This window comes from Sceloporus occidentalis, unplaced genomic scaffold, assembly GCF_023333645.1.
Source record: "Sceloporus occidentalis isolate IW3139 unplaced genomic scaffold, rSceOcc1.0.p SCAF_27, whole genome shotgun sequence".
NCBI lineage: Eukaryota > Metazoa > Chordata > Lepidosauria > Squamata > Phrynosomatidae > Sceloporus > Sceloporus occidentalis.
In genome coordinates, this window is record NW_028317007.1 from 9,417,749 (window position 1) to 9,435,991 (window position 18,243).

At 40.2% G+C, this 18,243-nt stretch overlaps 2 protein-coding genes across 2 annotated transcripts in view; one reads left to right on the plus strand and one right to left on the minus strand.

Annotated features, from left to right (window-relative positions):
• LOC149299912 (ubiquitin-associated domain-containing protein 2-like) overlaps positions 1-18,243 on the plus strand; it is a 71,491-nt gene that overhangs the window by 32,036 nt on the left and 21,212 nt on the right. Inside the window, exons 5-6 of the mRNA XM_089485950.1 lie at positions 14,283-14,406; positions 14,761-14,808. Of these exons, the coding sequence (XP_089342076.1) occupies positions 14,283-14,406; positions 14,761-14,808 (172 nt within the window). The remainder of the gene's footprint in view (positions 1-14,282; positions 14,407-14,760; positions 14,809-18,243) is intronic.
• GPR183 (G protein-coupled receptor 183) lies at positions 1,141-2,232 on the minus strand. Its single transcript, XM_089485830.1, has one exon. It carries the CDS (start codon positions 2,230-2,232, stop codon positions 1,141-1,143), a length of 1,092 nt encoding a protein of 363 aa, XP_089341956.1.

Sequence of the window (18,243 nt, forward strand, 5' to 3'; positions counted from 1 at the left end):
TAAATTACACCATGAACAGTATAGAACTGTTATTGATGTTAAACAAGCTAAAATGATACTGTGTTGTATCTGAACTGCAATGGAATACATACTTTCATGATTACGTGTCTTCATTCCTTGAATTTAGGTTAATGTGATCAGTCATGAAAAACGTTTTTATTCTTTATTTCAGTTGTACTGAGTTATAATGGTATTCTAAATAGGTAGTATTTACAAAGCTTCACGGTATTACTACAAAATCTGGAATATGAACATTTAGCAGAAGCTTCCAAAATTGGTATACAGTGAAAAGGCCCTTATTGTGTGAGCTCAAAAATCAACCAGGCTTCACCTTTTGCTTCTTTGGAAGCTCTGGACTTCATAATATGTCTATTATTATATGTCCAATTACAAAAGGGATCAGTGGAGTAACCAACATGAGAACTTTAGCATTTTTTTCATCTAAAACTGCAGGCATATCATAAAGATTAAACACTCACTATTAAAAAATATAATACAAAATTAATAATAAGGTATCAAATTGGGGACCTCCAATGATAATCTGCATTATGGCTACTGAACATTAAAATACTATTCTTAGTTATACATTAGTTTCCTTAAGGAATAGATATTTGTGTATAAAACAATTCTCTCCATACCTTTCCCGCATGTATTCAGTATTTAAAATCATTAGTATATATATATTTACAAAACCTTTGTTTTCAAGTGAGGAAGAGATATGCCTCCATTATCCAGATGTTTAGTCCTGGTAATGATCACAGTATTATCCACTTAAAGTCATTAAATTTGTTCCAAAGTTGGCCTGGTGGACACGAGAACATGGGATCCCAACCTTTTAGCATTTTTTCATTCAGAAACCCTTCATGTTTCGGGATAATCCTTTGCTCCAACATGTTGGAGTGTACCCAAAATGTGTTCTTTTTTTTTTGTGTGTGGAGGGTGCAGCTTCTGCTGTTGGTCCAAGAACAAATATTTATTGTATTATGCCTAAAAACCCCTGTATGTTTGGGAAATCATCATGCTTACTGCAAGCTGTAAAATCCATGAACGCAACGGTGTTTTAAATTCACAGTATCTAAATGCACAATTTGCTTTCTTGTTTTCCATAGATGTCTTTTCAAGTACGGCGTATGAGTTTTGTTACAGAGTATTAGCGTGGTCTGTTAAATGCACGGTGTTGGGTTGAACTATTGATTGGCATGGCACAATGTCACGGGAACTTTCCTCAGCAGCTGGCCGAGTGGCACTTGAGGAGGATATACTAACTTGTTGTCTCAGGATCCTTAGCACTTTTCTCTTGTACCCCTTACATGCAAAGAAGTAGATGAAGGGATCCAAACCGCAGTTCATGTTCATTAGACACACGGTAATGTGGAGGGAGAATTGAAAGTACTGCTGCTCCTTGCAGTCTGGTGTATAAGTGAGCTTCTTAAACATATGCTGTATAATGGCAATGTGATAAGGAGTGAAGCAAAACAAAAACACGACAATGACTAAAATTATGGTGTTGATAGCTTTTTTGTTTGTACCAGATTTTTCCATTAATGGATTTTTCTTTGCCGATTGATAGAGGTTTTTGCTTATTTGGGAATAGCAAACCAATATCGTTACTAGAGGTATTAAATAACCGATAAAACATGCTCCGAGAAGCAGTAATGGCAGATTTGGTATTGTCTCAAAGTTTGGATATTCCATACATGTGATCTTTTCATCCAGCTCTTTTTTCGACATCGGTTGTAAAAGTAATGGAAGGGTTTGAAAAAAGACAATCAGCCAGACTAAAATACAAATGAGCTTTGCACAGTTAGCTCTTCTGATTTTGTTATATCGATAGGGATGCACGACAGCGAAGAATCTGTCAACGCTCAAGCATGTCATGAAGTTTACACTGGCATAGGTATTGACATAAAAAATAAGGGACGTGATTCGACAAAAAACCTCCCCGAATAGCCAGTGAAATCCCAGAGCATAGTACGCGATTCTTGTTGGCAGAGAGAAAACAAAGAATAAATCTGAAATAACAAGATGCGTTGAGTAAAGAGTGGTAGAGTTCAGTTTTTTTCTGTTTTGATAAATCACTAGCAAAGCAATGACATTTCCAATTAACCCAATCAAGAAAACACAGCTGTAGAATAGTGGCATTAGTATCCTTGCTTTACTGCGGTGGACATACAAGTCACATGTCTGGTTGCTGTAGTTGTTTGGCAGAATAGTGAAAAAAGAGTAGTCCATCTCCTAGAAGGAATTGGAAAAACACAATTATAAATTGGGTAGTGGCAATAAACATGTAGAGCATGCAGAGAACCACGAGAAAAGCTTGATCCAGTTGATAGGGGTTTGCCGCTACTTAATGTTAATAATAAAATTGCGTTAGAGCTTCATAGTCTGTAAAACTCAATGTAAATAATGGAATCAGTATATCTACTTAGTCTACGGGGTCAGTCTCATGCAGAAGAACTATTTGCAGACACAGATTCCATTGTTGGGGTATGATTAGTAATGGCAGAGGGAGCTTGATGTGACGGGATCAGCCAGTAAGAAAATCTTTTTGTAGGCTTGTGTAAATAATAATAATATTCATGTGTATGAAACCTGTTTTTATAGCCATATAAGATTTGTTACTTAAAGTAATTGGTTTGTGTTAATAAAGCTTTTGTCGATTTACCATATAGTATAGTTTTTAGGTTTTATATTTTGTCTGTTGCACTTCTCTCTTCTGTAGCAGAGATAATGGTTGGAGTTCCTAATCTCTCAGAACAAATTGCATTCCTGTTTACACGTATGTTGAAATGTACTTGTAAGAGTTAGACCTACACCCTGCTTACGTTACTACCGCAACCTACTGTAGTGACCAGAGACTTGATTCCAACACTTTAACAATCCAAAACAATGTGTCTCCACAAACTACATATAGTTATACTGCACAAAACAATTAGAAAAATGTTAATGGAACATTAAAAAAAATCAATAAAAAAATAACACAACCTATTGCCTTCAACATGAGTGGTACAGAGCAATATGATAAACTATGCATTTGCCCTATTCCTCTGGCCCTTGCTCCTTGGCTTCGAGAATACGTGTTGAGTGGAACACATCTCTTGCTTGCCACTGTGCGTGTGTGCTTTACCCACCACCTTTACTCACCACCAGTCGGCTCCAGAGTTCAGTCTGTATAATAAGGTCCCTGGTGTTATGTGATCCCCACACATGTACATAAAGTACAGAGAGAGCTTTCCTGCCACTAGCTGGCTGATTCAAGCACAACAAAATGTAATTAAAGGGGCAAAATGACTATTCCAGAACACTATGAATGATTGAACTCAAATGTTTCTGCTGGGCCACAAATTCCACCATCTACAACTAACGAACATCATAGAATGCTGAGTTGCTATATATACCTGCAGTCTACCCTTAAACGGGATCCTCCTTTTAATAAGATATTTTGTGCTGATAGCAATATTTAGTTACAATCAAGGCTCAAGGTATTCACTGCCAAGGCAGAATAGCATCTCTGCAAGGACAGTACAAGGTGTTAGAGATAACACATTTTAGAAATATTTCAGGAAACAAAATATTTAGCTAACTTGCAGACAATTTAAAATGTTACATTGGCGTAGATCCCAGCACTGGTTTTCTAGTGAGATTTCCCCTAAAATGAGAAAAAAATCTCACAGTATTATTGTCTCTCTGAGCCCCACCTACACATTTTTATTCCCTGCTTAACGATAAGAATGTCCTGATTGTCATCTTGTTTTTGTGTCTAGTTCTTCCTACACACTTTTTATTTATAGGGTGCCAGTATGTTTTGTATCGCTTTTTCAGTGAGGGGGAAATTACAAGATTAACAGTAACATGAGTTCACATGTAATGTGTCCTAGTTTAAAGCAAATCAGACTGATATGTGAGTCGGAAGAATGTTGGTCCATTTAGAATTATTTCAAAATGACATTCCAATATGGAGCATACCAGTGTTTAAGAGAATTGTTTAGTGATTATTATTATATTTTATTTATATAGCACCAACAATTTACACAGCGCTTCAGACGGTACATACATTCAAGGGGTCTGACAAGACTAGAATTAACAGACTAAGACAAACCGATACATTAGGTGGAGAGAACCCTGCTCGCAAGTTTACAATCTTGAGGGAATGCAGGGTGAAAACATGGTACATAAATAAAGTGTGAATATTAATCTACGCAAAACTAAATGTCTGCTTCTCTTTTCTGAGCTTAGCTTGTACTACAAGATTGTAGAACACCAATAAAACATTGATCAGTGTTGCAATGCTATATGTCATTATACACTTGCTTTATGCTTCTGGTTGTGTCACCATTAGCATGCCATGACATAGCATCCTGAGCCTTTTCACTGACGTTTCCTGAGAATTAGATTTCAACAGGCATGTGATTTGACTTAGTGCGCTAGTAAATTTTAGTGATGTTTTAAAGGTGATCCAGATGAATAGGTTTTTTCCCCCAACTGCCCCAGATTTTTATATGTAGTATAAAGTTATGTATCTTAAACGTAATCTTTTTTTTTTTTTTTAATGAACATACTATTTTGCTGTATTATGTTCTTGAAAACATTTCTGCGGGGCTTTTTAATACTATCAGTCTTCACTGCTCAGCCTGCCCAAGGGCTTGTAGTTCATAGGGGAAAGTGCTGTGCGCATTCACAAAGGCATCATAGAGGTAGAGTACCTCTGCCATTTCCTCCACACGCCTCCATACTGTGTAAAGTGTTTAGCAGGGGCTGCGGGCACATATTAACCCCTTCAGTGTGGAGTCGGCAATGATTAATGTGTGCCGCAGCCTCTGCCCACCACCTTCTTACGGTTTCTAACTAGTTTGTGATGTTCCCCAAGTGGCTCCAAGATCACACTGGGGGGAATTTTTCTGACCCCGCTTCTTCTGCTTTTCACAGCAGTGAGTTGTAGAAGGAGGGGCGCACTCCCCGCTGTCAGCTTATTTAGTGCTGTCATAAGCAGAAGCAGGTCAGACAGATTACCCACAATCTAATCTTGGAGGCACTTAGCAGACACTGTGGGCATACATTAACCTTTCCAGTGTTGGATGGCACTGAATGAGTTCATATGTGCCTACAGCCTCTGTAAATGCCCCCATCTGCCTTCATGCTGTTTCTACTGTCAGTCTGTGAAGAACAGGGACTGCAGGCACACATTAACCCCTTACTGGGGTGAAACTGAATGGGTTAACTTGTGCCTGCCACCTCTGCCGATGCCCCCACCTGCCTCCATGTTTGTAACCACTTAAGTCTGCTTATGGCGGAGGATGCAGGCACATGTTAACCCCTTCGGTCCTGAGCTGGTTAGTGTGTACCCATATCTGCCCCTTATTTGTTTGTAACATTTTTGTAACCAGGTTAATGAAATCATAGGTGTACTTTGCTCTATTTGGAATATGTGTAAGAGCTTTACTGTTTCACTGAGAATTAAATGGTAGGTGGCTGTAGGCAGTCAGACTGTTGTGATATAATATATAGAGGAGGGCTTTAGAAGAATGACAGGACTCTTTCTAGAAACTGTAGTGATTTGACTAAAATTTGAAACACACTTTATAAGTGACTGGAAGCATTAAGGAGAAAAAAATGACAAGTGGATTTCTTTTACTTCTCTCTATATGATGCAGAAGTTATTTGGAGCTACTTTAAGAGGCCCTCAATGTGGCCCAGCAGCTTTTAATGTCCATCTTAACGTCTAAAGTGACAGAAAAGTAAAATGTCTGTTGGTGTCCCACCTTGTGTATCTGTTAAATTTAACACCCATAATCTTAAAGGGGAAAAAACCACAAACACTATAAAACTGAACTTTTTAAAGAGCAATAATATTTCTTTAGTTCGAGACACTTTAGTGTGTAGGAAACTACCTAACCAACCCTGGAGAAGTAGCCCAGATGGTTTGGCAAGTTATCCCACTGTGGTTCTTTCAGAGATATTTGATTAGTCATTTTTTCTATTACTCATTGTCTATGCATGTGATACTGACATCACGGCCTCACAGCATGCAGGGGAATGCGTTTCTATGACAGCAGGAGGGAAGAACAGGCATGGAACCGCTGCATGCAGATTCCATTGGATATTTATATGAAAGTGGATGGGAAAGTCAGCGGTCCCTATTTGGGTAGAAAAGTTAAAACGTTGTGAAGTTCATGTGCAAAAAGTACAGGGCATTTTATAAAAAAATATTATTTTAAAGGACCCTTGTTATGTCATTAAGGCATCATCAAGAGTACTCAATAGGCTACAGCATATCACATTTAAGGGGGGGGGGGAATTGGAGCTTGTAATGTGCATTAGCTAGTTGTTTTATAAATGGACATAAAGCACACAACATAAATGGTTTTTTTTTCCATACCAAATCAATGTGTGTGTGTGGGTAATATATACCTAATATGCAAGTGCCAAATAAGAATTTTACCCTTTAATGAGTTCAATCAATTGTGCAGTTTAAGACAGTGACAATTAATGCTGTTTCATGCTACCACAGGTCCAAACGTTAGTAATTTAATACCAAAGACATTGAATATTTTTGCAATGTTTTCATATAAAGGGTTAAATCTATTTATTAAGCATTGTTCTTAAAATCCCTGCCTTGTTGTGTGGTAAAATATTGTTTCGAAACTTTTTTTTTTTTTTTACTTTGAGATGTGTGTAGATGTATGAATATGTGTGTGTATATGTGTGTGTGTGTGTGTGTGTGTATATATATATATATATAGGCGCCATGGCAACAGGGGCGCCGTCCGGGACTTAAATTAAAACATAGTTTTGGTTTTTTTTGTAACTTTATTTAACATCCTCCATGTTAAATAAAGTTTTTTTTAACTTTATTAAACATAGAGGATGTTAAATAAAGTTAAACAAAAAAAAACGGTGTTTTCATTTAAGTCTCGGGCAGGGGCGCTGAGCTCGACGGCCCTCACTCTCCGTGACTCCGTCGCGTTGCCGGTGTTTCATGCTGAGCGCCGGAATTATTCGGGCGCTCAGCTGTGAAGCGCGCACCGCAGCAGAGCGGGAAGACAGACGCCTCCCGTTCCCACTGCAGGACTCCGGCAACAAGGTAAGTAAGGATAGGGGGTAGATGCAGTGAGAAGGGGCGGGGGGGAGGCAGTGAGAAGGGGCGGGGGGGAGGCAGTGAGAAGGGGCGGGGGGGGGGGAGGCAGTGAGAAGGGGCGGGGGGGGAAGCAGTGAGAAGGGGCGGGGGGAGGAGGCAGTGAGAAGGGGCGGGGGGAGGCAGTGAGAAGGGGCGGGGGGGAGGCAGTGAGAAGGGGCGGGAGGGAGGCAGTGAGAAGGGGCGGGAGGGAGGCAGTGAGAAGGGGCGGGGGGAAGGCAGTGAGAAGGGGCAGGAGGGGGCAATGAGAAGTGGCAGGGGGGGGAAGGCAGTGAGAAGGGGCAGGGGGGGAGATTTTTTCCCTTTCTTTTTGGTGGGATGGGGGGGCGCCAGAGGAGTAGTCCGCACAGGGCACCAGAACACTTAAAGCCGGCTCTGTATATAATATATATAATGTGTGTGTGTGTGGTATTACTACACTAATTACAGTACATTCAATTATTTGTATGGATCACAAAATCACATCAGTTTGAGAATATCTACATGGGAGTAAATTAACAGGATTCATTTTATTTTTCCACGTGCCACTTGATATAAGTTCTGGACACTAAAAAAATAACATCTACGTATAAATATATAGATATAGATACAAAAGCCTTTGAAAAACCTGGGGTATTTTTAACTGCAAATTGGTTGTGAGTGATCGGTTACACCAGATGGTCCCTACATGCAGCGTTACATTACAGTCAGGTTATTAAAGTGATTAAATATATTTATAATGTTTAATATTTAATAAACGGAAAGAGAAAAGGTTTTAGAATGGGATAGCTATTAGAAAAAGATTTCCATACTCACAGACCTGAAGATTCTCTCTCTCTCTCTCTCACCTCTGGCTCTATAATCTCACAAGGAGGTATAGAGAGTAGGTTAACAGTTCCACTTAGTTTTTTTAAGAAATCTTTTTCTTGCGCCTCCTCTGCTGGTTTTTTTTTGTTTTTTTTTTGTTTTTTTTTGTGGTTAAAATATCTAATCTGATCAATTTTCCACTTGCAGTCTAACAGAAGGAACTAAGAGCATTTCATTTTACATATTAATTAGTAATGACAAAGGAAATTCATTAATATGAGCATAACAGAGCGATCTTCAGTTTTCATTTTTTTTTATGTTAATACAATAAAAAAATAAACTGATATGTTCCATGGGTCATTGACTACAGTGTATATTTTCTGTAATCTGTAAATGAACCTATGTATCCCAGGTAGCGTTCAACAAAAATCAGTAGATTCCATGTGGCGATTCCACAAGTTACTTCCAAGTGAAGCTAAATTCTTGTAGACCTAACGCAAAATCATTGGGGTCCAAGATGATCACCAGATGACAAGCAAGGGAAGCAGCTATTGTGTTAGCTTGGAATAGTTTTAAATATTTCCTGTTATTGTTACTGTGTGTGTTAAATGACACATGGTGTCTGGGATTTTGATATAACTACACAGTTTTTTAGTGTGAGAAGGACCACACCTGGATGAACAAGCAGTGGCCTGTTTTATTTGCACACTTCTTGGCAGGGTTACATAAAAAAATAAACAAAAACAAATCCTTGCTCTTCTCAGCACTTACTACACTCTGTAGTTGTGCTTACTACCCTTGGGCAGCTTGTCTGTTTACCAACTTACTCTTTTTCCCTACTCTGCTCCCAAATGCCTCCTCCAGGCTCTAGGCTTAGCCTGCTCTTTGTAACCCTTAATAGGCCACTGGTGGCCCCAATCAATGTACCAGATAGCTGAGTCACAGTCCTTGGAAAATATTGGCTGGACTTTTCAGTACTCAGACACGCTGTTAGTGGGACTGAGAACCGGCCCACCCTGCTATTCCGGATACGCCACCCCAGGGACCCAAAAAACACAGAAGAAAGCATAGGAACCGTAACACTCTGGGTCCTAAATACATGCCATTCAGGACCACACCTCTTACTCGGTTAGTATGTGTGTATGTGAATATGAATATAAGTGTGTGTGAGCATGTATTAGTACGTGTAAGTATGTTACTGTGTGTGTGTGTGTATTAGAATGTGTGTGTGTGTGTAAGTATGTTTATATGCACCCGTGCAAATGTAAATATTAACCCAAATAGTTGTAAACAGGGACAACTTAAAGGACAGTGAGTGGATGCATGAGGGCAAATAACAAAATCCCAGTAGCGCTGTACAAATGGGCAAAAACAGAGGTAACCTCGGGTGAATGCAGAGGTCTGGGCTGGTGGCTGTGGATCGTAGTTGAGGTCCAAGCAGAAGGTATGACAAGGGCAGTGCCCTTTGCCCTTGAAAAGGCTGCTACATTGCTACAGCATTGTCACAGCAACGTTTATGTCAATAGCAACATGCGGCAATCTGAGTATGCCCCATCATGTGGCTACAGTGTCTGCTAGGCATCCATCAATCATCCAGGAGGCTCATGCCCGCCATCTTGGATCTTCGACTACCTTGCTGACCCGGCTCCAGAACACTAGTTTAGGGGACTTGCTCGATGAGGTGTGACAGCGTCTTAATTATTATTGTGAAAAAAGTGGCTCCTACTTTATTTGGCTGGCTCCTAAATCCCAACCAAACTTGTCGGTCCCTGCACTAATTGACTGTGATACCTGTTTCGGTCCCAGAATAATATCCCCTCCCTTAACCTCCAAGGTTTACTTTATTAACCCCTTCGCGACCTTTGCCGGTTCAGGACCGTCATGACATGAAGGTCACTAAATGACCTTTGACGGTCCTGAACCGTCAAAAAGTAAAATAAGCTTAGAAAGTGATCAACGATCACTTTCTTCGCTTAAACGGCGTTACTGTAATGCCTCGATGTCGAGGCATTCAGCAAGGCCGAGATTGGCATCGGGGGCCATGTCTGGCCCCTCCCCGAGGCGTCAACAGCCGCCATACAACAGCCGCCCGTTTTAAAAGCGTTTAGGAGGCGATCAACGATCGCCTCCTAAACTTAAATGGTGTCACTGGAATGCCTCGATCAGGAGGCATCCAGCGACACCAAACACTTACCTCTGGGTGGGCTGTGACCGCTCCGGAGAGCGGTCACAGCCGCAGCTGCCGGTGTTCTTCGCCATCAGCAAGATGGCGGCCGCCCTGTAAAAGAAACAAACAAGTTTTTAAAGTTCGTTAGATGGTCTAGAGAACTCTGGCTCCACTTGCAGGTTGAATACAGGTATTGCATTCAACCATCCAAGTCAATGGAGCCCAGCTTTCTAATCACAATGTGATTAGTAAAATATAAAAAAAAAAATATGGAAAAAATTAAAAGTGCTAACATTTAAAAATAATTCTGCAGTGATGTCACTAGATGAACCATCCAGTACCAGCAAAATGTGTAAAAAATATATAAAAAAAAAAAAAAAAAAAGTATTACAAAAATAAAATAAAAAAGTTTATTATTTTGAGCAAGTGAAAAAATTTCTAAAATCTCAACAGAGTTAAAATAAAAGCACTTCAAATACCCAAGGGGTGTCTAATATAAAAAAAAAATGGCTGATGGGGTAAATTGGAGTGGCTGAGCTGAGATAGGGCATAGGTACAGACTTTCCAAAATGGACAAAAAAAGCGCACTTCCCAAATGTGGCATTTTAAATCTCAAACAACACGACAAATCCATGCATGTCGGGTATCACTGCACTCAGGAGATGTTCCTGAACACACATTGGGGTGTTGTTTGACAGTGGCATATACCAGGACCTGTATATCTATAACTAAAGTACTATTACAAAGTTTGACAAAGTGTAGTTGTATAATTGGTGCATGGAAATTTGTTAAAAAAGATTTGGAAATCATAAAACGCTGCTTGTACTTATTGCCCTATAACTTACAAAAAACAGCAAAAAAACATAAAAACATTGGGTATTTCTAAACTCAGGACAAGTAGTAGAATCTATTTAGCTAGTTTTTTTACTTGCTTTTTTAGGTGAGTAAAAGATTTTTCAAATAAAAGTCATAAAATGTGGTTTTTTTTCAATTTTTCACCATGTTTTTTTTATTTTTTTATAGTAAATAAGATGATACGATCAAAATAATGGTCAAGCCCATCTTGTCCTGAAAAAAACAATATATAACTTATGTGGGTACACTAAATGGGTGAGGAGAAAATTACTGAACTGAACACAAGCACCACAAAAGTATTAAAACAGCCTCGGTCCCACAGGGTACAAAACGAAAAATGAGCCTGGTCCTTAAGGGGTTAATGATGTGTTAGCTGAATATTAAAATCAGCACCTACTGCATTTGTGCATTTTTTTCTACTGTTAGATGTTTCATATAAAACAGGATTTCACAAAATGATTAAAAAAAAAATGTATACATACTGTGTATGTGTGACACACTCACTGGCCACTTTATTAGGTATGCCTGTTCAATTGATTGTTAACACAAATAGCTAATCAGACAATCGCACGACAGCAACTCAATGCATTTAGGCATGTAGACTTGATCAAGACAACTTGCTGAAGTTCGAACCGAGCTTTGGAATTTGGGAGAAAGGACATGGTTGTTGGTGCCAGAAGGTGTATAATAAAGTGGCCAGTGAGTGTATATATAAAATTGCAAACACACGTTGCCTGTTTTGTCTAAGAATCAATGATGCAAATGTGCTAGAAAATGTTAAAAACAAAAATGTTCAATTAATCAAAAATCCATCCCCCCACCGTTTGCTATGGAATATATGAAATTACTTTAAGTTGTTCCCACTGGTCATTAGTCATAGAAATTAATATGCATGCTCTAGTTCACAGAAACATCACAGACCATGATGTAGATTTAGATAAAAAATGTTTACTGAAAATTCTAAATTTAATCTTAGTGCTACATTATTAATAATAAAACCACAACATTCAAAATAAAGATAAAACAACCATAAAAAGAAAATAAGGAGAAAAGGGGGAAACGGTAATTATCTATATCACACAATAAGAAAACTGCTCTGATCTCTTAAATCTCTGAGGAACTCAAAACACTAAATTATTATCATATTTGCTCAATTATAAGACGACCCCCCAAAATTTGAATATTTATTTAGGAAAAAAAGAAAAAGACTACCTTATAGGGAAAAAAAGTTTTACTAGTAAATATTAATTCACATCTGCCACCCAGCAGGGCTGGACTGGCCCACCGGGGGTCTGCATCCGGCCGACCAACATGCAAAACAGCAGCTGAGCGGCTGCGAGCAGGGTTGAAAACCGCCTCCTCCGGCCGCCGGCACCTAATGAAATTAAATGGGCCGGCGTGCATGCACCGTGCCGCCCAATGGCCGTGCCTCAGCACTTCGTCCCACGTCTTAAAAGGGGTGGGGCGAAGAGCTGAGGCAAGGCCATTGGGCGGCGAGGTGCGTGCAACGCTAGCCTCCACCCGCTGCCCCCACCAGACACCAGGGAGTCAGAAGCAGTGGTAAGTGGGGGGGGGTGATATATGGGAGGCATAAGGCTTTTCTGGAGGCAGAGTGCCCCATGATATTCCTTTTAACCCCCTGTATGCCAATCTGCCTCCAGAAATATAGGGGGGTATAAGGCATTTCTGGAGGCAGAGTGGCATATAGGGGGTTAAAAGGCATATCATGGGACAGATTGGCATATAGGAGGGTATAAGGCATATCAGGGAGGCAGAGTAGCATATAAGGGGGGTATAAGGCATTTCTGGGGCAGAGTGGCATATAGGGGGGGTATAAGGCATTTCTGGGGGCAGAGTGGGAAGCATGGGGGCAGATGTGCATAACTGGGGGGGGCAGGTTGGCAAATAAAAGGAAATAAAAACAAAATTTTTTTTCTCAATCATAGCTTTTATTAAATATGAAAAAATAATTTACATGAATTAATAAAGAAATAAAAGTTTCTTACAAGAATATCGTGAAGAATAATGTGATCACTGTTTTGTTCTACTGAATAAAATGGAACTTTTTCATCAAAAAATGTTTGCAGTAGCAAATGTTTTGATTCCATTATGTCTAATGTAATTCATTTATTAGGGCCTTTTAACACTTTTGCTTTCTGGCATTTTAATACAAATAATGTGATAAAAAGAATGTTTTATAGTTATTTGTATGGCAAAAAGCTTGACTCTGGTATGTATAAGGGGTGCGTGTGGGTATGAGAGCTCGACTGCGAGATAAACTATATGGGGCTGGTCTCCAAATGTTTCCAGGGCTGCTTTTCATTCCCAGTCTGGCCCTGCCATCCAGATATGCCTTATACCCCCTTATATGCCACTCTGACCCCCAGAAATGCCTTATACCCTTCTATATGCCACTCTGCCTCCCAGTTATGCCTTATACACCTATATGCCACTCTGCCTCCCTGACATGCATTTTAATCCCCTATTACTACTCTCCCCCCACAGATATGCCTTTTACACCCCTGTATGCCACTTTGCTTCCCTGACATGCCTTTTAACCGCCTATTTGCCGCCCCCCCAGATATGCCTTATACCCCTGTATGCCACTCTGCCTCCCTGATATGCCTTTTAACCCCCTATATGCCACTCTGCCTCCAGAAAGCCCTTATAGCCCCCCAAATGCCACTCTTACCCTCCCCCGACTTACCAGTGCTTCCTTAGACTTCTCCCCGTGCTTCAGATTCCTTGGTGTTTAGTGGTGGTAGTCGGTGAAGGTCTGCGCAATGCGCTGCTGCTGCCGCCGCTTCCACGCATTGCACAGACTTCCGCTGGCTGCCGTAGGGGAGGATCCAGGTCCCCTGTAGCGCTGCAGGGGATCTGGATCTTAGTCTTGTAGTTAGACCTCTATTTGAGGTCTGATTAGAAGACGGCCTCGAATATAAGACGATGGTTATTTTTCAGAGCATATGCTCTGAAAAAAACCTAGTCTTATAATTGAGCAAATACGGTACTTTTTCACATAGGCAAAATAGGTGATATAGGTTTTGATTAACTCTTTACCTTCAATAAATTAAATGATCATCTAAAATAAATAAATGTAATGTAAATCTAAAATCTGCATTTTGTGTTTACTTGTGTTGTCTTTGCCGTATAATAAAATTAGTTGGATGATCTGAAACATTTAAGGGTTACAAATAAGCAAAAATATAAGAAATCTATAGGGGGGCAAATACATACTTTTTTACAGCACTGTACAATTTATGTGTTTGTTTTCATACAAATTTCTTTACCATACTGTTACTTTTCACTGCATTTCTGTTTTTTTTTTGGTTTTTTTTACAGTTTAGCTCCCATTTTTGCCCTTTTTGTACCTTTTTACTGTTCGATTCCAAGAGTGCAATTGGCTCACATCCTTGGCCTATTTCCGATCACCAACAAAACCTTGGTTTACGTTGTGGGGCTGCAGGTATAGTCTTTATTTTATTTTTCGTCAAGTAAACCCCTGCTTGAGATGCTTTACTTTGTTAAATGTCATGTTTTGTTTGACTTTCATGTGAATCCATTTTTTATTTTTACTGAACTTAATTATAATGTCTGAAGATTCAGCCAGTGGAACTGTTTTCACTATTTTACATAGTGCTGAGTCTGAGCAGCTTTGGTTTTTGCATGGATTGCATGAGAAGGAAAGGAAGCTGGGTTTTGGCTTGTGTGGGTTCTTTAAGTGGTTGTTTTTTGTTAAGTTTCAATAGTGGGGTTTCATTAGAATAGCACAAACACATGCTCATTGATACAAAAATAATGTTTTTAATTTCACCCCTAGCTTTTGACATCGAGTCCCTACATGATGGTGGTTGCAGCAAGTGGACTGGTAGGTAAAGATTTATAGAGATTTTAAGCTATTAGCACTAATAATTACTGCATTATATGTATTTTTGTGGTTTCAAAAGAAATCCTTATTTTTCCTTTTCTATAATCAGCATAAATGATCTGGTATACATTTAACCTATGAGAAGAACCACTGTAAATGGAGTAAACAAGTAAGACAAACCAGATATCCATTTTGCACTTCAGTACTGAGCAAATGATGCTTGTACATGAATTCGTATGCTATATGTACCGTATTTGCTCGATTATAAGACAAGGTTTTTTTCAGAGCAAATGCTCTGACTATGAGACGACTAAGCTGCAGCTGCAGGGGACCTGGATCCTCCTGTGCCCCCCCCCCCCGCCCCACTTACCGGTGCTTCTGAGTCCCCGGTGTGCAGCCGGGGCAGCGGAGGAGGTGTGGCTAGCACCAATGCTGGGAATTCTCTCTGACAGTCGGGGAAGGTCTGCGCGATGGACGCAGACAACCCCCGCTGCTAGCCACACCTCCTTCCGGCTGCAGCGTAAGTTCTCTACGCGAATCGCGTAGAGCTCTACACGCTGCCCCGGCTACATGACAGGGGAGTCAGAAGCACGGGTAAGTTTGGAGGAGGGAGGGGGAGGGACTGTTAAATGGGGGCATAAGGCATTTCTGGAGGCAGAGTGTTCTATGAAATGCCTTTTAACCCCCTTAATGCCACTCTGCCTCCAGAAATGCCTTTTTAACTCTCTATACGCCACTCTGCCTCCTGAAATGCCTTAAACCTCCCTATATGCCACTCTGCCCCATAATATGCCTTTTAGCCCCCTTAATGCCAGAGTGGCATATAGGGGTATAAGGCATTTCTGGAGGCAGAGTGGCACATAGGGGGTCAAAAGGCATATCATGGGGCACAGTGGCATATAGGGTTAAAAGGCATATCATGGGGCACAGTGGCATTTAGAGGGTTAAAAGGCATATCATGGGGCACAGTGGCATTTAGAGGGTTAAAAGGCATATCATGGGGCACAGTGGCATATAGGAGGTATAAGGCATTTGTGGGGCAGATGTGCATAACTTGGGGGGCAGGTTGGAAAATAGAAGGAAATAAAACCAAAATATTTTTCTCAATCATAGCTTTTATTAAAAAAATAGTTTACATGAATTAACATTTACTGGTAAAACTTCTTTCCTATCGGGTCGTCTTATATTCAGGCTTTTTCTTTTTTTCCTAAATTAATATTCAGATTTGGGGGGTCGTCTTATAATCAGGGTCGTCTTATAAACGAGCAAATACGGTATGTAAGATGTCCTACAGTTACACTCTTAGTAACTTTTCTGTGTGTGACAGTTCCTCAAAATGTGTATTGGCTTCAGATGGCTTTATGACGTTGTTATACATAACTACATACAGCCACTATAAGTTTAGTTTGATGTCCAGTCCATATTAAAGGTCTGACATTTTGTGCTCCTAAAATATAAAAAAGACAAAAACTGAAGAAAACATAGTAACATAGTTCATAAGGTTGAAAAAAGACCAAAGTCCATCAAGTTCAACCTATATACATATTGTGTCCCTACTGTGTTGATCCAGAGGAAGGCAAAAAACCCTTATGAAGCAGATGCCAATTGCCCCATACCAGGGGGAAAATTCCTTCCCGACTCCAAATATGGCAATCAGAATAAATCCCTGGATCAACGTTCTGTCCCTATTAATCTAATATCCATAACTTGTAATATTATTGCTTTCAAGAAACACGTCCAGGCTCCTTTTGAACTCTTTTATTGAGTTTACCATCACCACTTCCTCTGGCAGAGAGTTCCATAATCTCACCGCTCTTACTGTAAAGAACCCCCGTCTGTGCTGGTGTAGAAACCTTCTTTCCTCCAGCCGTAGAGGATGTCCCCTTGTTATAGATACAGTCCTGGGTATAAATAGGTCCTGGGAGTGATCTCTGTACTGTCCCCTTATATATTTATACATAGTTATTAAGTCCCCCCTAAGCCGTCTTTTTTCCAAACTAAATAACCCCAATTCTGATAATCTTTCTGGGTACTGTAGTCCTCCCATTCCCCTTCTTTGAACCCTCTCCAGCTCCACTATATCTTTCTTGTACACTGGTGCCCAGTACTGTACACAGTATTCCATGTGTGGTCTGACTAGTGACTTGTACAGGGGTAGAATTATTTCCTTGTCGTGGGCATCTATGCCCCTTTTGATGCACCCCATGATTTTATTTGCCTTAGCAGCAGCTGCCTGACACTGGTCGCTACAGGTAAATTTACTGTTAACTAAAACTCCTAAGTCCTTTTCCATGTCAGTCGTCCCCAGTGTTTTCCCATTTAATACATATTCCCAGCCTGGATTTTTCTTCCCCATGTGCATAACCTTACATTTATCTGTGTTGAACCTCATCTGCCACATCCCAGCCCAAGCCTCCAACCTATGCAGATCCATTTGTAATCGTGCGCTGTCCTCTATTGTGTTAACCACGTTACAGAGCTTAGTATCGTCTGCAAAGATTGATACTTTACTATGCAATCCCTCTACAAGGTCATTAATAAATATATTAAAAAGAATAGGACCCAAAACTGACCCCTGTGATACCCCACTAGCAACAGTCACCCACTCACAGTATGTACCATTAATAACCACCCTCTGTTTCCTATCACTGAGCCAGTTACTTACCCACATACACACATTCTCCCCCAGCCCAAGCATTCTCATTTTATGTACGAGCCTTTTATGTGGCACCGTATCAAATGCTTTGGAAAAATCAAGATATACGACATCCAGCGATTCACCCCGATCCAGAGAGGAAAAAAGCTGCCAGTGCAAAATCTTCAGGAGGTACTGTTACATCCTAGTGTATTTGGGGTACGTTTAGGGTATAATAGACTGTGAAAGGGTTAACAATTTGTTGGGTTTAAACAGTGCATGCATACCTGGAAAAATCAATACATTAAGCTCAATTAACATTGGCTGCAACAAAACGAATATTTGTTTAGCCAAATTAGCCCTAACACTCTATTTCAGACTTAGTTACAGCTGGTCAATGATGGGATATAGTATTTTCATTAAGAAGGAACACTATTTGGCCTAAAGTATGTGGTTATGACTGTTCCCCTGTGCACAAATAAAGGTCCATAAGCACATAGTTTGTTGAATTTGGTGTGAAGGAACTTGGTTGGCCATGACCCTAACCCAACTGAACACATTTTCTGATTGGAACGTTGGCTGTGAGCCAGGCCTTCTTGTCTAACATCAGTGCCTCACCTCACTCTTTTGGCTGAATGGAACAGACACACTCTAAAATCTTGTGGAAAGCCACTCAGAAGAGTGGAGGGTATTATAGCTGTAAGTGTGGGATGGGGGCATATTAATGCCCAATGTTTCAGAATGGATATATTCTGATGTAGATATAGATGTTAAGGTCAGGTGTCCATATACTTTTGGTC

Bases quoted from the DNA above. Each gene is read 5' to 3' on its own strand.
- GPR183 (XM_089485830.1), bottom strand. From the start codon at position 2,232: ATGGACTACTCTTTTTTCACTATTCTGCCAAACAACTACAGCAACCAG.